This window comes from Schistocerca cancellata, chromosome 8 (genome assembly GCF_023864275.1).
Source record: "Schistocerca cancellata isolate TAMUIC-IGC-003103 chromosome 8, iqSchCanc2.1, whole genome shotgun sequence".
In the NCBI taxonomy this organism is placed as follows: Eukaryota; Metazoa; Arthropoda; class Insecta; order Orthoptera; family Acrididae; genus Schistocerca; species Schistocerca cancellata.
The window spans coordinates 35,735,177-35,758,799 of NC_064633.1; the positions used below are offsets into that span (position 1 = coordinate 35,735,177).

Sequence of the window (23,623 nt, forward strand, 5' to 3'; positions counted from 1 at the left end):
CATTATAAAATTCATTTATATGCAGGGTCTTGCTGTGGGGTAGAACTAGCCTACAGATTTGTGAAGAGAGACCTTCAAAATTCAAAAACTTGACAACAGTTTCAAAAGAACCAGAAAAGTCTCAAGATAAATGGAGTCTAGATTCTCCTGCTGCAGAAACTACTGTTGCAAGCAAGAAGGAGAATCTACAGTGGTAATGACCTGGAAGGCATAAGCTGATGTGACAAGTGCATATAACATCCATCTGCATGCGTGAATTCAGTCCACCACCAGCAACAGAGGAGTGAATTTTTGACAGTGCTAGCCATTTTTATGGGTGAATGTCAGAAAAACTAATAAATAACTGCTGCCTGAAGATACCAAAACGAGTTCCAACAGGTAATACAACAAGAGGTGGCCATGAAAGCCTTAACAACTTCATATTATTGTATTTTTATAGCTTCTAACTTTTCAAAAAGTGAAGCTACTATGTATTTCCTTTTTAACTATTTATTTTTCCCACAGAAAATACTGGTGTAAGTACAGACATTGTCTTACCATCCAGTGCAGAATGGCAGCATGACCGAATTTTCTCTGAGAACAAATGCCATTAAGAACATGTACATACAACTGAACTGATATGATAAATGTCTACAAAACAATCACACCAAATCTTATAAAAGTTGAACAGTAAGATAAAAAAGAACCTCAGATAATAAGAAACCCAGGACTTCCCATTCCATCCTTGACAATAAAAAACACACATTATATGTTCCTGAATAATGAATGTTCTACTGTAAGTAAAATATAGGAACAGTTCGAGTTTATGTTTGTCCTCCATCTAAGTGTAATAAGCACATTACAAGAATGATGATGAGATGAAATATAATAAAATGACTCTATTCAATACAGATTTGGAAAATCATAAATACTTACAACAATTCGTCTTACCTCTATCCCAAAATTTGTTTCTATATGCAAACAAACGTCTAGATTTGCATTTAATCCTTGTAACATCCACAAGCATAAACTATGCCAAGGTTCTGTTCTATCTTCCAGAGAAATTAACTCTGATATTTGCTTGTATGGAAATACATTATCTTCTGGCACTGTCTCTAATTTTTCTGGTGGTACATCCAAGATGCCTTTTGCTCCTGTAATTGACACATTTCACAAACTTATCTCTGACTAATCAGTTAGATGTACCTTACAAATAAGTGAATAAAAATATATGTTTATTAAAAAGACATTCTCTCTCTCTCTCTCTCTCTCTCTCTCTCTCTGTCTCACACACACACACACACACACACACACACACACACACACACACACACACAAAACACATATTTATTCATACAAGCAAGCATACCTAATGCATACATGACTGCCACCTATAGCATCTCAGACAAGAATCCAGCTGTCACGTAGAACAGAAGCAGCAATCTGGAGAAGGTGGGGAAAGGCAAGGTATGCCAGGATATTCGTGGGTGGAGGGAAGAGTGTTGTCTGCCAGAGCATGCAGGGATTAAACTGCTAACAAGCACAACATTGGGAGGCTGTGTGGCAGGGACATGAGGATGGGATAGGGCAGGAGGGGGGAGGGGGGGGGGGGGGGGCAAGGAGCAATAAATGGGCAGATGCATAGGCAGAGGGCGGCACACAAAGAGGGTGATGGGACAAGAGTAGGGAGGAAGTGACAAGACAGAGGGACAGAAACTGTTGGATGGAGGGTGGATGGACAGTAGATTACTGTAGGTTGAGGCTCGGATGGTTGTCAAAGTGGAGAATGTGTTGTAAGGACAACTCATCTCTGCAGTTCAGAAAAGCTGGTAGTGGAACTGAGGATCAACAAGACCAGGAATGTGAAGCAGACATTGAAATCAAGCAATTTCTGTCCAGCTGCATGTTGTGCCACAGGGGTCTACTTTGATCTTGGCCACAGTTCAGCCATGACTGTTCATATTGGTGGACAGCTAGTTGGTAGTCATACCAATGCAAAAGGCTGTGCAGTGATTACAGCAGAGCTGATATATGATGTGGCTGCTTTCACAGGTGGCACAGCTTCTGATAGAGCAGGACAAACCTGTGACAGGACTGGAATAGGAAGTGCTGCATGGGTGGACCGGGCAGCACTTGCACCTGGGTCTTCCTCCCTGAGGTTAAGGGTTGGGACTGAGAGTGGCATAGCAGTATACTAGACAGTTGATGATGTTAAGTGGATGGCAGAACACCACTTTAGGAGGGGTAGGATGCCCTTATTTCAGAACATGGTGGTAGGTAATCAAAGCACTGATGAAGCATGTGGTTCAGTTGCTCCTGTCTGGGGTGGTAATGGATGGCAAAGGTGGCACTCCTTTGTAGCTGCTTCTTTGGGGGGATGGGAGGATTGTGGATATCTGTTTGCAGACTACATCTGAGGCAGTAATGCCTGTTTGGGAAGGCCTTGATGAGACCCTCAGTATACTGTGCAAGGCAAGGGAGTTCTAATCACTGCAAATATGATGTCCTCTGCAGAGCATACTGTATTGGAGGCTTTTTTGCTGTGGAAGGGATGACAGCAGTTGCAATGCAGGTACTGTTGGTGGTTGGTGGATTTAATGTGGGCAGAGGTGTGGATGGAGCCATAAGAGAGAAGGAAGTCAATGTCCAGGAAGGTGGCATGTGGGGTTGAAGAGGACAGGATGAAGTAGATGGGGAAGAAGGTGTTTAGGTTGTGAAGGAATGAGGATAGGGTGTATTGTCCATGAGTCCAGATTATGAAGATATCATCAGTGAATCAGAACCATACTAGGAATTTGGCACTTTGTGAGACTAGGAAGGTCTCCTCCTCTAGATGGCCCATAAACAGGTTGGCATAGGAGGAAGCTATGTGGGTGGCCATGGCTGTGCCATGGATTTGTTTATATATCTCCTCTTCAAAGGGTAAGTATTTGTGAGTTATGAAAAAGTCAGTATGGTGTATGAGGAATGAGGTAGTATGTTTGGAGTCTGAAGGATGTTGGGGAAGGTTGCATTCAATAGGGATAAGACCATGGGTATGAGGGACATTAGTGTATAGGTAAGCCACATCAACACTGATGATTAGGGATCCAGGATGTGAGATGGTGGAGAGTTGATGAAGGAAGTGATTGGTATCATTGACATGGGAGGTTACATTATGGGCAACTGGTTGCAGGCATTGGTCAATAAGTGTCGGAATTCTTTCGGTAAAGGCACAGTAACAGTTACAACGGGACATCAAGGATTTCTGATGAACTTCTTTTGCAAATGCGATGTGTGAACTTTTATGTGACTGTATAATATTCAATCTGAAGCTCTTAATATTGAGGTTTTATGCCCAGTTCCAATAACCAGATTAATGTCAAAAGCATATGTTGTATTTTTGTTAAAAAAAAGTTTTCTATACAGGGTGTCCCAGCTATCTTGTCCACCCAAAATATCTCTGGAACAATAACAGCTATTGGAAAACGACTTTCACCAGTACCAATGTAGGGCTGGGGCCCATGAATGTTCATATTTGGAAACATTCTAAAACGAAAGCATATGTGTTTTTAACACAAACTTATGTTTTTTTAAATGGATCTCCTATATTTTTCCTTCAGCAATCCATAGCATGACAACACAATGGCGTTGATTGCATCGCAATATTCCCATTACATCCCGAGATATTAAGATGCGAAGTTGACGCTTGAAACACCCGACATGTGCTGCTAGCGCATGTCCTGAGGCTCAGGCATGAACCCCATGCTGCCCGTAACTGCGATGTGATTCACATGCGTAATCACACTTCCATACTTATCAAGAGGTCCGAAACGAATAATATGGTCTGCTGCACGATTACAGGCAGCATGGGGTTCATGCCTTCATGCCTGAGCCTCAGGACGTGCGCTAGCAGCGCATGTCGGGTGTTTCGAGCGTCAACTTCACGTCTCAATATCTCTGGATGTAATGGGAATATTGTGATGCAATCAATGCCATTGTGTACGTGCTTTGTCATGCTATGGATTGCTGAAGAAAAAATATAGGAGGTCCATTTAAAAAACATAAGTTTGTGTTAAAAAACACATATGCTTTCGTTTTAGAATGTTTCCAAATATGTACATTCATGGGCCCCAGCCCTACATTGATACCGGTGAAAGTCGTTTTCCAATAGCTGTTATTGTTCCAGAGATATTTTGGGTGGACAAGATAGCTGGGACACCCTGTATATGTACCATACTTTGTGTAAGCTTATGTATATTATACATGCTTTGTTTTTGGGGCACTGAATTTTCCAGTTAGCTGTTTTCAATACCTATCTCGTCAATTCAATCAGGGGTTTATGTAGCAAAGCAAGCTGGGATCCATTTCCATGTTGTTTTGTTATTTGCCTCCTTAAAGGACTTTTTTTTTTTTTTTTTGCTTTCTTAGTTATCATTAGTGTTAGTTAGTGATATGCCATAACATATAGCTGTCATTCTGTAATTCCTAGTATAAGACCAGGTCCAGATTTGCTAAATTATATTAGAATAATTTGCTAATTAATTTAAATGATTTCAAGTAACTAGTTTTGCTAAAGCTCATTTCAGTTAACTAACAGTAATTTTTTCCTATTCCAGTCACATTGTTGACATGTAAACAGATGTAGCTATTATATTAATGGTAAATTTAGGAAAATAACCCATAGAAATTCTTAAAGTAATTTACATGACATGGTAGGAACATCTTAAATTAATTGGCATATGGTTAATTAACACTTTTATGTATGATACTGATTATTTAGCTGTTTTTGCAGTTTCTTCATCAAGATGGCTTATTTAAATCAAAACTCTTATTGTAACATAAAATTCAGAACAAAATTAATTTTGGAATGGAGAGCAGTGGTCAAGGGGAAAGCTGGGAGGATGTATTGGCAGAGGGCGACACACAAAGAGGGTAGGAGAATGAGAACAGGGAGGAGATGCTATGACAGAGGACAGTGGAAATTGTTGGGCGGAGAGTGTGGGTACAGTAGGATAGTGAAGATTGAGGGTGGGATAATTTCAAGTGTGGAGAACATGTTGTAAGGATAACTCCCATCTCTGCAGTTCAGAAAATCTGGTGTTGGAAGGGAGAATCCAACTGGCTCAAGTTGTGAAGCAGCCATTGAAAAAAGCACATTATGTTCAGCTGTACGTTGTGCCACAGGGTGGCATACTGTGATCTTGGCCACTGTTTGACGGCAGCTGTTCATACTGGTGGACAGCTGGTTGGTAATTATACCAAATAAGAAGCTGTAGAGTGATTGCAGCAGAGGTGCCTGTGGCAAAGGACTGGGATTGGGAGTGCCATAGGAATGGACTAGGATGTTGTGGAGGTTGGGGTGGTGACGGAACACCACTTTAGGAGGGGTGGGAAGGATCTTGGGGAGGATCTTGGGAAGGGTCTGTCTCATTTTAGGGCATGAAGATAGTCAGCCTGGCAAAGGATGTGGTTCAGTTGTTTGAATCTGGTGTGGCACTCGGTGGTGAAAGGGGCACTCCTATCAAATGCTTCTTTGGGGTTGTGGAAGGATTGGGGATGTGTGGGTAAATGGGACAGTCTACATCTGGGGCTAGTGGCTGTTTGCAGAGGCCTTGGTAGGACCCTCAGGATAATCAGCAAGGCAGGTCTTCTCACTGCAGTTATGCCGTAGTTCCCTCACAACCATCTAACACCTTCCTTTGCCCACTTTCATGTCATTCCCATTTCACCTATAGAACTGCTGCCGCAACAGACTACTGGGCCATATTTCTGCATCAGTTCAGAAAAGTATCACTTTCCCTATTTAAACCCAGCCCATACCCTGTTTCTCAAATGCTGCCTAAACCATGGAATTTCCCCAAATGACCTAACCATAAAAATTTGTTTCTTTGGATCCCAATCCTCCTTTCACAATGATTGTTGCCTTTTCATTCTGCCAGTCCCTGACCCACAAAAGCCTGGTACTGCAAAAATGCATCTCCATTGCACAGGCATCCCAGAACCACATCAGCTCCCTCTGCAAGATACTGCTACTGTGCAATACCTACTACATACAACACATATCTGAAATTGAAGCCCTTGCTATGCAGCACCTGGAGGAGCATTCCAGACACATACTTCATAAGTTATCCAACCTGCTGACATCCTACTGCCATTTCAGGGTACCACTATCCCACCCCTTCCGCAACCACAGCATTCCTCCTTGTCAACTCCTCACAGCACCCTGAGCCTGCCTCACTGACCTTTTTTTCCTTTCTGTATCCCCCAAAACTCCCTACCGACACTCCACCAAATCCAAAGTTGAAACATTCCCATATTATTATTGTTAGTCTTTGCAGCAGAACCTTCTGCTGTGTGGAAGATTCAGTCCTATCCAAATGTCTCACATTTAGCCCTGCACATGACTTTAATTATTTTGGATTTGTGAAGGAAGAGATGAAGATACAGTAGGAAAATTTGGATTAGGAATAGGAAATGAGAGAGGTGAATGACTAATTAGTTTCTGCAAGGAAAATTCATTAGCAGTGGGTAACACATTATTTGAACACCACAAAAGGAGATGTTACACATGGACATCAAATTTTAATAGGGAAAGATATCAGTTGGACTACATCCTGATACAAAAAAAGTTTAGGAACTGTTTGAAGAATGCCAAAGCTTATCCAGGAGCAGATATAAATTCAGACCACAACCTAGTAGTGGGAGAAATACAAGTGAAGTTGAAAAAAGTCTGGAGAGGTAAAGCAAAAGAAAGCCTAAACATAGAAAGACTCAAAGAGGTAGGAAGGGCATCAGATTTGGAAAACAGGTTTATGGAAAAATGGGAAAGAGGTAGTGTTGATTGAAAGTGTTAATTACAAATGGATAAAAATGAGGGAAGGACTCAAGGACTCTGCCAAAGAAGTACTAGGAATTAGAGTATCCCAAAGTACCAGGAAAGAATGGATAACAGAAAACATATTGAAAAAGATGGACGAGTGGAGAAAGTGGAAAAATGTAGAAACTGAAGAATTCAAAAAGTGGTACAGGAAACTGAATAATGAACTAAGAAGAGAAACTGAAAAAGCAAGGTAAAAATGGACAAAACAGATATGCAACAAACAGAGAAAATGGAGAAAGAGGGAAAGTATAGACTGGCTAGTGAGATAGTTTTTGAATGTAAAAGAAAGAGGAATAACATGGAAATAGAAAGAGCGGATGGTACTCTTGCAGAAGAACTACAGAATGTTTTGAACAGATGGCAAGAATACACTGACTGTCTGTACAAGGGGGATGAAATACAACATGAAATTAAGGTTGAAGAGGAGCAATATGTGCTGGAAGATGGAAAGGGATTCATCATCTTGGAAGGAGAAGTAGAAAAGATGCTGAAGGAGATGAAGAACAGGAAGGCATGTGAAATTGATGATTTGCCAGCAGAACTGTTGAAGAATCTGGGAAACAAGGCAAGAAAAGAAATAGTCTATGTCTGTAACAAGATATACGACAAAGGGGAATGGCCTGAGGACTTCCTCGCAACAGTTATGATACCAATAGAGAAAAAGAGAAACACTAAAAATTGTGAAGAGCATAGGACCATCAGTCGAATTTCGCATGCAGCTAAAGTCTTGCTGAAGGTGTTGAATAGAAGGCTATATGGCAAGCTGGATGGAAGGAGAGGAGCAGTTCAGATTTAGAAGAGGAAAAGGAACAAGAGATACTATTGGCCTGTTAAGAACTATAGGGGAAAGATATATGGAAAAAGGTAGAGAAATCTTTGCTGTTTTTATAGATTTAGAAAAAGCTTTTGACAGAGTTCAGTGGAACAAGCTGATGGATATTTTGAAGAGGAAAGGAGTAGACTGGAAAGAGAGATCACTGATACAGAACTTATATTTACACCAGAAAGTAAGGATAAGTATTGGAAATGAAATGTCAGAAGGAAGCAGCAATGGACGAAGTGTTGTACAAGGTTGTTGTCTTTCCCCACTGTTGTTTAATGCATACATTGAAGAGATTATTGCTAAAGGCTTAGGTGGGAAAAGAGGAATATGTATTGGTGTAAAGAGAATAGAATGTATAAGATTTGCTGATGACATGATATTAGTGGCAGAAAGCGAGTGGACAGTGAATAACTTGCTGAAAGATCTGAATGAAGCTTGTGTGGAATATGGGATGCAAATAAACACTGCAAAAACAAAGAGTATGGTCATCAGTACAAGATGCAGACTATCCAATATTAAAATAGGACAATCTACCATTAGCCAAGTAAGAGCATTTAAATATCTTGGGAGCACAATAACTGAAGACTTGAGATGTCACCACGAGGTGAAAACTCAAATTCCATAGTGAAGGAGGCAGTCAACAGAAAGAATAGACTTTTATGTGGCAAATTAGATAGAGGTCTAAGGAAAAGGCTTGGCAAATGTTTTGTCTGGATTGTGGCACTATATGGGGCAGAAACATGGATGCTGAGACAAAAGGATGAAAAAAGGTTAGAAGCATTTGAGATGTAGATGTGGAGGAGAGTGAAGAGAATAAGCTGGATGGAAAGAGTGAGTAATGAAAGAGTATTGGAAAGGGTGGGTGAGAGAAGATGTCTGATGAAGGTTGTAAGAGAAAGGAAAAAGAACTGGCTGGGACATTCATTGAGAAGGGAGCACTTGCTAGCAGATGCTTTGGAAGGATAGGTTTGTGGGAGAAAACTGAGAGGAAGAAGGAGATACAAGATGACATAAAGGGAAGGGGAAATTATGCAGACCTGAAGAGGACGGCAGAAGATGGGACTGCCTGGAGAACTACCATGTGAAAACTGGCCTTTTAGCAGAACACTGATGATGATGATGATGATGATGATGTGAAAGACCCCTGCAATGGAAAAACTTCTTTGCCAACACTCTCTCGAATCAAAGCCAACCGAATCTCAATACTGAACACTGTCTCCCCCAGTTCATATCACTATCTGATCATTATCTTTCCCATCTCCCACCTAACCACCTTCTGGTCACCTTCCAGGAATTCCTTACCTCCAACTTGGCCTCTCCATCATCCCCTACATCCCTTCATCAGAACATCAACCTTTCAAAAGAAGAAATGACAGCCATACATAACCTCAAAACAAATGTTGACCTAATCATCCTACCTGCATTATGAACTGCAGTAACTACCTGGCAGAAGGTCTCTGCCAATTACCTGACTCCTCTACCTATAACATCTACCAGAGTGATCCTAACCCAGAAGTCCAACATAGCTTCCAATCCCTGTTTAAAGCATTAGGGCCTTTCTAGAACATCCCTCCTGTATCAGTTTCTCGCCTCACCGGTACGACAGCCCACATACCCACCTACATGCTCCTTAAAATCCACAAACTCAACTATCCTGGATGCCCCACTGTATCTAGTTATTGTCCCTCCACTAAAAGAATTTTGGCACTCATTGATCAATGTCTCCAACCAGTTGCCCATAATGAAACCTCCCTTGTCAATGATACCAACCACTTCCTTCACTGAATCTCTACCATCCCCATCCCTATGTCTCCTGTATCCCTACTCACCACTGTTAATGGCACCTCCATACTCATCGCCATCCATCATGCCCATGGTCTTACCTCTATTGAACACTACCTTTCCCAATACCTTCATATTCTAAACACATCACCTCATTCCTTATACACCATACTAATTTTTTTCTAACTCACAAATACTTCTTCTTTGAAGGGAAGATATACAAACAAATCCACGGCACAGCCATGGGCACACGCATAGCTTCATCCAACACCAACTAGTTAATGGGCCATTTAGAGGAGATATTCTTAGTTTCCCAAAATGCCAAACCCCTAGTATGGTTCTGATTCACTGATCATATCTTCATTATCTGGAACCCTGGCCAAGACACCTCATCCCCATTCCTTCACAACCTCAACTCCTTCTTTCCTGTCCATTTCATATAATCCTCTTCAACCCAGCTTGTCACTTTCCTGGACATTGACCTCCTTCTCTCTGATGGCTCCATCCACAACTCTGTCCACATTAAGCCCACAACTGCCAATAGTACCTGCATATCAACAGCTGTCATCCCTTTCACACCTAAACATCCTTCCAAAACAGCCTGGCTACCTGGAGATTTCATATCTGCAGTAACAAGAACTCTCTTGTGCAGGATGCTGACAGTTCTCCCATGCCATTTATACAGACACTTCCAATCCTTCCACCACCTCAAAGAAGCATCTAAAAAGGAGTGTCATCTCTGCCACCCAAGACCATCCCAGATAGGAACAACTGAACCACATCCTTCATCAGGACTTTGAATATCTATCATGATGTCCTGAAATGAGAGGCATCCTATCCAAGATCTTTCCCACTCCTCTTAAAGTGGTGCTCCATTGTCCTCCCAACCTCCCCAACAGTCTAGTCCATCACTATGCCACTCACCATCCAGCCCTTTTCCACAAGGATATTATTCCTGTGGAACACCTGGGTGCAAGATCTGACCAATCTACCCACTCACCACTCCCTATTCCAGTCTTGGCACAGGCTTATCATAGCCCACAGAGCCATTGAAGCAGCCATGTCATAACAGTTAGTTGCTTTATGACCGTGGCTATTAAAAATAAAATCTACTAGTCTCCCCCTGACTCAGCACACAGCTGAAATTGTTTTAAAAGTGTTTTCAAACAGTCACTGCAGTCCTGTTTTGGAACTTCATTTAGTACTGCAGTAAAGTTTTCTTGGATGTCCTTCACTACATTGTAACAGTGCCAGCTTCAATTTGGCGAACAACACAAATTTGGCAGGGTTCAACTTTGGTGACTATAGTGAGTGATCAGCACTGTGATCCAGTTGCTGGCCAGAAACTTGTGCATAATCTTCACTTTGTGGGCCGGGGCTTTGTTGAGACAAAGTGACCAGGAACCTGCCTCTCAGTATTCTAGCTGAATTCAATAAATTCTCAACCTCAAACACAAAATGTTACACAAAACTTGATGTTGCCTCACTGCTCCGTCACCATTTTCTGATAAGTGTCGGGTACATACTGTTACATTTGCGACCAGGACACCTACTGCAGCAATGCTAGTGCTCTGACATTCTACAAGGCTGTTGTTGAAACTTCATGAATTGTAGTGCAACAATTCATCCAAAGATAGCATTGGAGTTAGGAATTTTACACAAGCCGTCCTAATGGGTCTGGGACACACTGTGTATACTAGTTCTGCTGCAATCATTGCATAGCTTTTTATATTGGTATGACTGCCAACCAGATGTCCACCAGTATGAACGGCCACCACTAAGCTGTGGCCAAGAGCAAAGTAGAACACCTTGAGCAGAACATGCAGCTGAATATAACATGCTTGGTTTCAATGGCTGTATCACTACCCGAGCCTCTGGACTCTTCCCTCGACCATCAGCTTTTCTGAACTGTGGAGGTGGGAGTTATCCTTGCAACACATTCTCCACTCCTGAAATTATCCCAGCCTCAACCTACAGAAACCTACTGTTCCGATACCTCCACCCAACAGTTTCTGCCCCCTCTGTCCTATCACTTCCTCTCTTTTCTTCTTCCCTCAATGTCTTTCTGTGCTATTCTCTGCCAACACACCCTCCTATCTTTCCCACTGCCCACCCTCTCCTTTTTCACTCACCACTCCCCCCACCCCACCCCCCCACCCTGTCCTTCATCCTTCATCACTTCACTGCCCCACATAACACTGCACCTGTTGGTATTCGAGTCCCTGCGCTCCCTGCCAGAAAGTGCTTCCCTCTCCCCCTCCCTCCTGTGCCCCATACCCTGCTATCCATCCCTTCTCCTTGCCATCCCCTACAGATTGCTATTTCCATTCCACATGACAGCTGTATTCCGGTCCAAGCTGCTGTATATGCCAGTTATTTGTGTGTGAGGTGTGTCTGCTTGTGTGAATGAATGTGTATGTGTTTCATTTTTCAGAGAAGGCTTTGGGTTCTGCAACCTTAATGTGTAACTGTCCTTTTGGTGTGCCTGTCTGCAACTCAACAGGTCATCTTCACAATGAGTAGCAATCTATCTTTTCCTTATATTGTTTACATTGCTTGATTCTAGCTACATTTCAATTATTTTTCAATCTGCTGTTTCAGTTTTTATTCATTGACACCATGACAACCTTGAAGAAAAAAAATTGATACATGCATACAGGAATCTTCACTGTTCATACATAATGCCCTGGAGCAGTCAGTATTCTCCTCACAGTAGCTATAACCTCAGTGCTTGCTCAATCACATGAATACCCTGAGACACAGGTCTACAAAGCTCTCTAGATGGAAACTTGGTGCCTCCCTTTTATGTTTCTGTAAATTATTTATTGGTCTTTTTTTCCAGGGAAGAGTGAAAGATGCTCACCCCAGCACAGTGATGAGATTGGCATAAATGAAATTTGGTTTTTATTAAGCTGGTAGATGTAGTGTTGCCACCTGACATCATTATGGAAACCAAATAGCTGTGCCACATTACTGTTGACTGCCATGGTGCCACACACAGATGGCACCAGGAGCATCCTCTTACAAGGCCATGCCTACAAAATGAAATGAGCTTATGGCATCGCTGGCTGGGAGGCCCCATCCGGGGAAGTTCGGCCACCAAGTGCAAGTCTTACTTCAGTCGATGCCACATTGGGCGGCTTGTGCGCTGGTGATAAGAATGAAATGATGATGAGTACAACACAACACCCAATCTCCGAGAGGAGAAAATCTCCAACCCGACAGGGAATCAAACCCAGGCTCACTTGCATGGAAGGTGAGCACATTACCACCCAGCTAAGCAGACGGACCATGCCTAACAGAATCCTGCTTATAAGCTCCAGTCTGAGTCAGTTCTAATTCAGTAGCAGTGGTTATGCAGTGATCTGTCTATTCATTTGGTTACCACTATGGGTTTGATTTAGGCTGTTTACTCTTCAGACTGTTAGTAACTGTCTGGGCTCTGACACAGCAAAAATTGCACTTGGGTTGGATTGCTTACTTGATGATACCTTGCACACTACTCTGGTGTGTGTTCTGCAACTTATCTCAGGCTGTTGAACTAACAGGAGTGACTCTCCATTGGTTTTGAATGTAGATGACCTCTTCAAAAGTGGTGACAACTGGGGCTCTGTGATGCATGCAGGTCAGAATTTGAACACTTGTGATTGGGCAACAATGTGGGTTTACAACCATGCAGCAACTGCTAATGCAAACTGTGTGGGGTTTTCAAGAGTTAAAGACAGCAACATTACCAGCAATGCAAGTGTTAAAAAATGCAATTGATACATCTAGCATGCCATCCACATCCATCACTTTTCCACTCTTTTACCAACAAAGTGAAGAGTGTGACACTTACCACCAACCAATGCAGTTACATTTTACAGATTGTGATATTTTAGACATGGAAAGACCAAAGATCACATTTTTATAAGAAAATACTGAACTATGTCATCCTATACAGGAACTACAGCAACTAATGAATCCAGCAGAACTTGATTGCCTGGAATATTGTCTTTACTATTTAGAATATTTCTTGACAAAGAAAGTCACTACTGCTGACAGGATAGAATTTTTGCAGTGAAAGATGTGCCCAATCCATCTTATGTAGACTGGTCTGTTGATCAATATTGATTAAATAAGAATTGTAATTTTCAATGTTTGTGTGGGCAGAATTATGCTGACTCTCTAATAAAGGATATTATAGCAAGTCTTCTACATCTACATCTACATCTCTACTCTACAAACCACTGTGAGGTGCATGGCACAGGGTGCATCCCATTGTACCAGTTTCTTCCTGTTCCATTCACATATGAGGCATGGGAAGAATTATTGTTTGAATGTCTCTGTGCATGCATTAATTATTCTAATTTTACCCTCATTACCTGTGTGTGAGAGATATGTAGGGTGTTGTAGTATATTCCTAGAGAAATCATTTAAAGCTGGTTCTTGAAACTTTGTTAATAGACTTTCTCAAGATAATTTATATCTGTCTTCAAGAGTCTGCCATTTCAATTTCTTCAGTATCTCTGTGTCACCCTCCCATGGATTAAACAAATCTGTGACCATTTGGGCTGCTCTTCTCTGTATGCATTCAATATCACCTGTTAGTCCTATGTAGTATGGGTCCCACACACCTGAGCAATATTCTACATGATTTGTAACCAACCTCTTTTGTAGCCTGACTGCTTTTTCCCAGTAATCTACCAATAATCTGAAGTCTACCACCTGCTTTACCTACAATTGAACCTATGTCATCATTCCATTTGATATCCCTATAAAGTGTTACACCCAGGTATGTGTATGAGTTGGCTGAGTGACTCATTGAGATTAGATTTATAGGATACTACATTTTTCCATTTTGCGAAGTGCACAATTTTTTCTGAACACAGGCATAGTGAAGCCAGCTTTCCTAAAGGAGTAAAGCTCACACAAATCCTGGTCCTCCAAGTTGGGGATTGGGGAAGTGGCTAACAACCCCTTCCTTTAAAAAAATTCTTGTTCAGAGAAGCCAGACGGATTTATGGATGATGACATGGCATTGTTAAAGGCAAATAAAAATGAAGAAATGATGTGTTTATTGGAACCTGGAGTGTACAATCATTGTACAGGGTGGAGGCCATGAAGTCACTGCTAGATCAACTCAATAAAACCAAAGCAAGCATAATTGCCCTACAGGAAATACGATGGACTGGACATGGAGTGCTTGATATGGGCAGCTGGATAATTTTCTACCATGGTTCAGAGAGACACCATGAATTTGGTACATGGTTAATGGTAAGACAAAAATTTAAACACCTAGTGAGTGGAGTCACTGGAATAACATCTAGGATCTCCCATATGAGACTGAAGACTCGATTCTCAAACTACTCATTTATCAATGTACATGCACCCAAAGAAGTATCAGATGACCAGGGTAAAGACACCTTCTTTGAGAACCTCGAGAGAACTTATGACAGATTCCCTGTGTATGACACTAAAATAATTATTGGAGACCTCAATGCACAGATTGGTAAAGAAGAACAATACCTCCCAGCAGCAGGAAATCACAGCCCCCATGAATACATAAATGACAATGGCCACAGAGTCATTCAGTTTGCACTGTCACATAACATGGCTATAGGTAGCACTATGTTCCCACACAAAAGGGTTCATAAAGCAACATGGTGTAGCCCTGATCAGCATACCTTCAACCAAATTCATCATGTAATTATTGATGACAGGCATTTCTCAAACTTACTAGCTGTACGAGCTTACAGAGGAGTTAATGTAAATTCAGACCAATACCTTGTAATTGTGGAACCAAGAGTCTGAATATCCAAAGCAAGACAAGTCAAAGGAACACCTCAAAGTAAGTACATGGTATCGAAGTTAAAAAATGAAGACATCTCTAAAACGTACTTGGAGCAGGTTGCTGAGAATCTCGCATTATACTCCGCAATTGTAATTGATAACCTGGATCAGGAATAGAACTCTTGCAGGGATGCAGTCATTAAAGCAGCAGAAGAAGTGCTAGGGAAAGAAGGAAAACAACCAAGGAATTACTGGTTTGCTGAAGAATGTACGAGAATAAGTCAGGAGAAAAATCTGGCATACAGGAAAATGCTTGAGAAATCATATACTCACTTAGTGGTAAGAAATTATCAAGATAAAAGGAAAGAAGAGAAGAAACTGCATCAGAGAAAGAAAAGGGAATGGAAAAGAAAGCAGAATGAAGAACTGGAGACAATTGGAAAAACAAATGATGTTAGAAAATTTTATCAGAAAATTAATAGTGAAAGAGGAGCATTTAAGCCACACATCAACCTGTGTAAAAGTGAAAATTGGACACAACTAACCAATGATAAAGAGGTATTGGAATGTTGGGTAGAGTATTTCAGTGAACTGTTGGATGTTTCAGAGTCCCTTATTGAAGATATCCCAGTTGCTCCAGAAGAGTATGCCATAGTACCTCCCCCTTCCCAAGGAAAAGTGAGCAATGCAATTGCCCAATGGAAGAACAATAAAGCAGCAGGGACTGACAATATAACATCTGAAATATTGAAAGCTGGAGGATTGAGCTACATCATAGGATCTACAAGATTGTGTGCCTCATCTGGGAAGAGTCACCAGAAGAATGGAATGTAGGGATAGTGTGTCTGGTGCATAAGAAAGGAGATCTATTTGAATGCAGCAACTACAGAGGCATAACACTTTTAAATATTATATATAAAGTACTATCAAATATCCTGTTTAGTAGACTTTTGCTGATAGCAGAAGATATTATGGAAAGCTATCAATGTGGGTTCAGACCAGGAAGGTCAACTGTAAAACAGGTATTTACTCTCTGAGAAATAGCAGAAAAGACCAATGAATTCAATTTTGATGCGCACCATAATTTCATTGACTTTAAATCTGCATATGACACAATACACCGAGCTAAAATTCATGAAGCAATGCAGGAATTTCGAGTGACTGGAAAATTGGTGCATCCAATAGAGGTCACCCTAAAGTATCCCCAGTGTACTGTGCAAGTGCATTCAAGGCTATCAACTTAGTTTCCCACTCGAACTGGGCTAAGGCAAAAAGATGGGCTTTCCTGCCTACTTTTCAACCTGGCACTTGAAAAAGTGGTATGCAAAGTGGGTATTCAGACAAGAGGAACTATCTACTATAAGTCTGTGCAATTGTTGGGACTTGGACTTAATAAGCAGAACATTTAGAGATCTACAAAATACATTTTCAGCTCGAAAACTGAGTGCAGGGAAGATGGGTCTGAGAATTAATGAAGGAAAGGCAAAGTATATGTGTAATGGCACTAACCAACCCTTACAGCCCACAATAACCCTTGATGGAATGACAGTTGAGTGAACGGAATGTTTCACCTATCTGGGCTCAAAGGTAGAAGCAAATGTCACCGCCTTTACTGAAATTATGGCTCACATAAGTGCTTCTAACCAATGCTACTTTAGAATGTTGTGACATTTTAAATCCAAGCTTATATCACGAGCAACTAAGTGCTGACTTTACAAAATGCTGATACACCCAGTACTTACTTATGGCTCAGAAACATGGTCAGTTATGAAGTAGGGTGTAAACAAACTGAGATCACATGAAAGAAATATATTTAGGAGGATGTTTGGACCGGTATATGAAAATGGGACCTGGAGAAGGCAAAGAAGTGACAAACTTTATGACTGCTATAAGGAGGATGATGTGTTAAAGTTCATAAGGCTGTGTAGACTGATATGGGCTGGACACGTAATGCGACTCGATGAGACAGATCCTGCAAGGAAAGCCTGCTGCAGTGAGCCTGGAGGAAGAAGAGCAAGAGGACGACCTAGGTTGAGATTGAGTGACAAGGTTGGAGAGGATGCTGCCAGAGTTGATTGCTGCAACTGGAGGTCCACAGTGAAGTCCAGAAAGGAATGGCAGAAAATTATTGAGGAGGCCAAATCAAATCCCGGGATGTAGTGCCAATGGATGAAGAAGTAGTATATTCCTAAAGTAATCATTTAAAGCTGGTTCTTGAAACTTGGTAATAGACTTTCTCAAGATAGTTTATATCTGTCCTCAAGAGTCTGCCATTTCAATTCCTTCAGTATCTCTGTGTCACCCTCCCATGGATTAAACAAACCTGCGACCATTTGGGCTGCTCTTCTCTGTATGCATTGAATATCACCTGTTAGTCCTATGTAGTATGGGTCCCACACACCTGAGCAATATTCTACATGATTTATAACCAACCTCTTTTGTAGGCTGACTGCTTTTTTCCAATATTCTACCAACAATACAAAGTCTACCACCTGCTTTACCCACAATTGAACCTATGTGATCATTCCATTTGATATCCCTACAAAGTGTTACACCCAGGTATGTGTATGAGTTGGCTGGTTCCAACAGTGACTCACTGAGATCACAGTCATAGGATACTATGTTCTTCCATTTTGCAAAGTGCAAAATTGTACATTTCTGAATATTTAGAGCAAGTTGCCAATCTACACCATGTTGAAATCTTATCAAGATCTGACTGAATATTGCAGCTTCTCTCAGATAGTACTTCATTATAGATAATTGCATCATCTTCAAAAAGCCTGATTTTACTATTGATATTGTCAGCACTGTCATTAATATACAACATGAACAGCAGTGGTCCAACGCACTTTCTGTGGCACACCCAAAGTTACTTCTACAGCTGACAATGACCCTCCATCCAAGATACCATGCTGTGTCCTACCTACCAAAAAGTTCTCAGTCCAATCACAAATTTCAATTGATACCCCATATGATCATACTTCTGACAATAAGCATGCATGCAGTACTGAATCAAATGCTATTCGGTAATCAAGAAACACTGAATCTACCCGACTGCCTTGATCCAAAGCTTTCAGTATATCATATGGAAAAAGTGCGAGTAAGGTTTCACATGATTGTTGATGGCTGGCATTGAGGAGGTCCTTTTGTTCAAGATACCTCATTATGTTTGAGCTCAGAATATATTATAAAGTTCTATAACAAATTGACATCAAGGAATCGGGAAGGGAGTTTTGTGAATCACTTCTATTACCCTTCTTGTAAATGGGTGTGACCTGTGCCTTTTTTCCAAGAACTGGGCACAACTTTTTGTTCAAGGGATCTACAGTACATTATAGTGAGAAGAGGGGATAACTCATCCACAAATTTAGTATAGAATCTGACAGGGATTCTGTCAGGACCTGAAGCTTTGTTCAATTTTAAAGATTTCAGCTATTTCTCAACACCACTGACACAAAACTTATTTCATTCATCTTTTCAGTGGTATAAGGGTCGAATTGGGGCAATTATCCTGGGTTTTCTTTTGTAAAGGAACATTTGAAGGTGGAGTTTTATCCCAAACTCAGATGGGAGGTACCACACATAGAGGAAATTGGAGCCTTCTCTGATGGACATAATGCAGATATCTGAAGGCCATAAAACTGTCCATGTAGTCCAGAATTTTTTTGTAATGGAAAAAGACATGGCAGCAATCAATTCCCCAGCACTGGGTATGCAGGATGTCATGTCAGCTCTGTTGGGGGCCTCACCTCCTCCATAGCCTGGATGACCACATCAGCAACCCCACCAGCAGTGATGGTCCCCACAGCCTGGATGTAAGCATTGTACCCTTCACCACATTTGCAGCATGTGGTCAGTTGGTGCACAACATGCCACATGCATGGCAAAAGTGGACACTTGCAAGATACATATTTTAGCAGATCCTCTGCAAATGTGCTCTACCTGTGAAAGTGAACCAAGTGAGTCTTAAATCAACAAAAGTCAGACTTCTCAGAATGTAGTCCAGAAAATGTGCTTAGATGCATTCATAGGCAAAAGCTCAGAAATTTACTCTTTGATCCTGACACTTCTGAGCTTGTGCTAAACCAAATCACTTACTTAAGTTTTAGGTTGCTGTACTTGCAGGCAACTGAGACCAACCTTTAGGCCTATGGACACAGTCAAGGACCCTTGTTAGAAAATATCTAAGTTTTATGCACTTACAACAAATCACATGTCCAGTAAATATTCTCGAGGTAGCTGACCCCATAGTGGACAATGATTTTACAACAGAATCTTTCCATGCCTTTGGACTTATGGTTCTTGAAACAATATATTCCATGCAATATGAGGACCTTGTGTCACTCTCTGTGATAGATATACTCAAATCTTCTTACCTTTGTTACAGAAAGAAACTGATTTTGAAACTCACAGCATTCTTCATGTAATACCTAGACCACAATTCTTCATGTCTCACATGGTGCCTCAGCTTGTAAAGTACACCCTCAAAACAGAACTAGACAGATTCACTCATGAAGATTTGCAAAACATACAGCATGGGCTAGTCACATACAGCATTTTGAAAACATTATTAGTAATTTATGAAATGAATCCACTGGTTTTGCACCATCTGAACTTATATTTGGTGAGAGACCAACTAACATTATTAGAGAAGAGGTGGATTTCCCAATGATAAAGAAGTAGAAAAAGGTGAGAAAGCTACATTAGCCAAAGAAGTGATGAAGAAGAAGGCATTAGGAAGGAAGACCAGACACAACCAAAATGACTGGAGAATCCTTCCTGGCGAAGACAAAAGAAAAATCTAGCAAGATTAATGATGAAACTAAGAAATTTTTGCATGTATAGCATGATCCCTTCAAAATTATCTGAACTGCACATGATAATGCTTATGCCTATACTACGTATTATAGAATTTTTGGCTTAAAGAATGTAACTGACTTAAAACTGTTTGTACGAGCTGTAAAATGTTTGAAAGCTGATTCACAACCATTTGAAATATTTATCAATTTGGTTAAATCATACGTGAGTTATTTAAGCAGTAATCTCTGTCTGCACGTTACCCTATCTTCCACCTTTAAACTCTTGTGTTTTCAAATTTTGTCTGATGCTGTCCCCAAAAACCAGTCTTTCCTTCTCACCACATGTGGCAAGTCTCCCTTGAGCTGCATCTCTGGGTGACTTTCCCAAAATCTATCCCTTTTCCTAGATTTCTCCCGTCCTTCTTCTTCACCCCTCTTCCTTCCCTTTCATCCCTTCTGCCTGAAGAAGGAACTACTGACTCCAATAGCTTGCCAATTACAACCATCTTTTATGTGTGTGTTAACCGTGTAAAGATACATATGATGTTGTAGAATGGAACATCTTGAAGAAATTTAACAATGGAAACTCCATTAGGAATATCAACAATATAGGAAACAACAGATAGCTATTTATCATAAAGAAGACACATTAAGTTGCAGACAAGCACAATTAAAAGACACATACACAAAACATTTGGCCACAGCCATCATCAGCAAAAGAGAAACAAAGAAACACACACCAATCATACACAGAAGCAAGCTCACCTCACACACACATGACCAGCAATTCCAGCAGCTCAGGCCAGAATCTGCGCTGAGTTGCTGCAGAAGGCAGTCATGAGTGTGTGAGATGTGGTTGCTTGAGTGTTTGAATGGTGTGTGTTTCTCTTTTTCTCTTTTGCTGACAAAAGCTGTTGCTGAAAGCTTTGCATACATGTCTTAATTATGCCTGTTGCAACTTAATGCTCCTTCTTTATGGTAATTAGAAATCTATGTTTTCCTACAGTGTTGAACATCTTGGTGAGTTAGGCAACAATACTGGATACGAAAATTGAATAGAAGAGTAATATTTTGATGAAGTACTAATAATGTTCTGCTGCATATCCAAGTTTCTTGCAGTTTGTAGTTGCTACTGAAGTTTTCAATAAGAATGATGATCAGTAAAAATGAATAAGGCTTTTGTTAATTGAGTAACTAATTACAATGTGTAAACAGTAATTTGAATCTGCAGAGTGGATTTGACATTAACGAAATAGAAGTTATGAGAAGTAATAAGTAGTTCAGAATGAGATTTTCACTCTGCAGTGGAGTGTGCACTGATATGAAACTTCCTGGCAGATTAAAACTGTGTGCCGGACCGAGACTCAAACTCAGGACCTTTGCCTTTTGCGGGCAAGTGCTCTACCAACTGAGCTACCCAAGCATGACTCACGCCCCGTCCTCACAGCTTTACTTCTGCCTCCTACCTCCCAAACTTTACAGAAGCTCTCCTGAGCACTCCTGAAAGAAAGGATATAGCGGAGACATGGCTTAGCCACAGCCTGGGGGATGTTTCTCAAGTCTTTGGATTCAGAGCTTGATAACATCTTGTATTAGGCAGAATTAAGATGGCTAACAGGTGCAAAAAGGTTGAAAAGAGTGTTTGATTTGAAGCAAGAAATACAATCATTATTTGACAGCAAGTCAAAGAGGCTACCAAAAAGTGTGTTTGGTTTGAAGCAAGAAATACAATCATTATTTGACAGCAAGTCAAAGAGGCTACCAGACTCCCAGATTTCGAAAATGAAAACTGGCTTTCCGACTTTGTGTTCTTGGTCGATATAACTAGCCACCTAAACAGTGTTAATACTCAACTCCAAAGAAAGGATCAGCTGAACAGTGTCATGCATGATCTTAATTCTGCATTCCAAAGTAACTTGGGTTTTGGGAACAGATTTATGAACAGAAAACTTCACAAACTTTCGTACAGTGTCATAGCAATCGAACACCACACAGGCGGAAGCAATTAAATAAGCTTCTTTGATCCACCATTCTGCCCACTGCTCAGGGGCTGGCCGCTGCATCGTCCGCCCTCATTGACTCAATGACTTCGAGCTGGACCTGCCTCCCTTCGTTCCACCTCCGTATCCCACCCATGAAAGAGCTTCGGACCAGAGGCAGTCGTGGCACATGAGGGCCGTTTTCAGATTGCGGTGCTACCATTCTACCAACCCGTTGCTTTGTGGGTGGTAGGCTGTGGTATGAATTTTCTTTATGCTGCAGATGTTACACAAAATGGTTAACAGGGAAGACTCAAACTGCCGACCCTGGTCGGTGGTGGTTGTGGTCAGACAACGGAACCTAGCAATCCATGAGTAGATGAAACTCTTGGCCATGGTCTCGGCCGTGACATTAGACTGCCTCTACCCAGGGAGACATGTGGTTGATTGTTGATAGAATGTATCTGTGGCCCTCTGGTGGTGGAAGAGGACCGATAAGATTGATATGTACTTGGCAAAATCGTCCTGGGGGAATGTTGAACCTGCCCAGTGGTGGGGTGGGGTGGCGGCTGATTTTGTTGTGTTGACAGGGGACACAGCTGCGTGCCCATGTCTGACTGTCCTGTTTTATATTTTTCTAAATGAAATGCTCAGAGACGGGCTGTGTAGTGGTGCGGACACCAGGATGAGTGAGGTTATGCAGCATGTCAAAGGCCTGGCAGTGTAGAGGGGCGGGAGCAATGGGCTTAACGTACCAGCAGAAGAGTTGCACGACACCTCATCCACAACACTGGGGAATTTAGCTTTGGTAAGCACAAGTGATGTTTAAGGGTCTGTGAGGAGAGCTTGAGATTCCTCGTCGGAGGCTTGTAGGACGGCCAAGTTGGATAAGTCTATGATGAGCAAAACAGTCCATGAGAAAAAATCTGCAGCGATGTTGTCCTTGCCTTGATGCAGTGAACATCAGTTGTGAATTGAGAGACTAGATCAAAGTGGCGGAAATGTCTAGGGGGTGGGTCCTTGGGGGGTTGCAGAAAGTATCTGTGAGTGGTTTGTGATCTTTGAGGATGAAGAACAAGTGACCCTCCATGTCAGGGCGAAAGTGTTTGACGGTCTCGTGGCCCACAAGGAGTTCTCTGTTGAAAGCAGAGTATTTCTTCTGAGCTGTTGATAGTTTTTAGAGAAGAAATGAGGAGGGGAAACCTTGCATTGCTGTAGTATTGATCCCACCGCGATGTCACTGGCATCCGCGGTAATGAACAACTTGGCCGAGAGGTCAGGGTGGGCTCACGGCATGGGCTAAAGAAGTCTTTAGTGCACTGAAGGCCTCTGGCATAGGTGCAGTTCAGCAAACGGGTTTGAGTCCTGAAGTCTGTTTACCCGACAGCGAATCTGTCAGTGGGGCCTGCACAGCAGTGGAAGAGAGCAGGTGACAGCGATAGTAATTTATTGTGCCAAGGAAACGTTGGAGTTCTTTGTAAGTAGCAGGGGATGGCATTGACATGCTGGCCTGCACGTGAGATTTGGGAGGCTTTATTCTGTATAACCCAAGAAAGTGATGAAAGGCTGGCGCAATTGGAATTTGTCTTTGTTGATCTCAATGCTGTTGGAGTTCAAGGTCTGGAGG

The 23,623-nt window shown here is 41.5% G+C and overlaps 1 protein-coding gene across 3 annotated transcripts in view; it reads right to left on the reverse strand.

The window, feature by feature from the left end:
- Positions 1-23,623, reverse strand: part of LOC126095281 (protein broad-minded-like) — a 263,464-nt gene that overhangs the window by 148,582 nt on the left and 91,259 nt on the right. For all 3 annotated transcript variants that reach the window (XM_049910039.1, XM_049910040.1, XM_049910041.1), the window contains one exon: positions 931-1,133. In XM_049910039.1, coding sequence (XP_049765996.1) covers positions 931-1,133 — 203 coding nt within the window. The remainder of the gene's footprint in view (positions 1-930; positions 1,134-23,623) is intronic.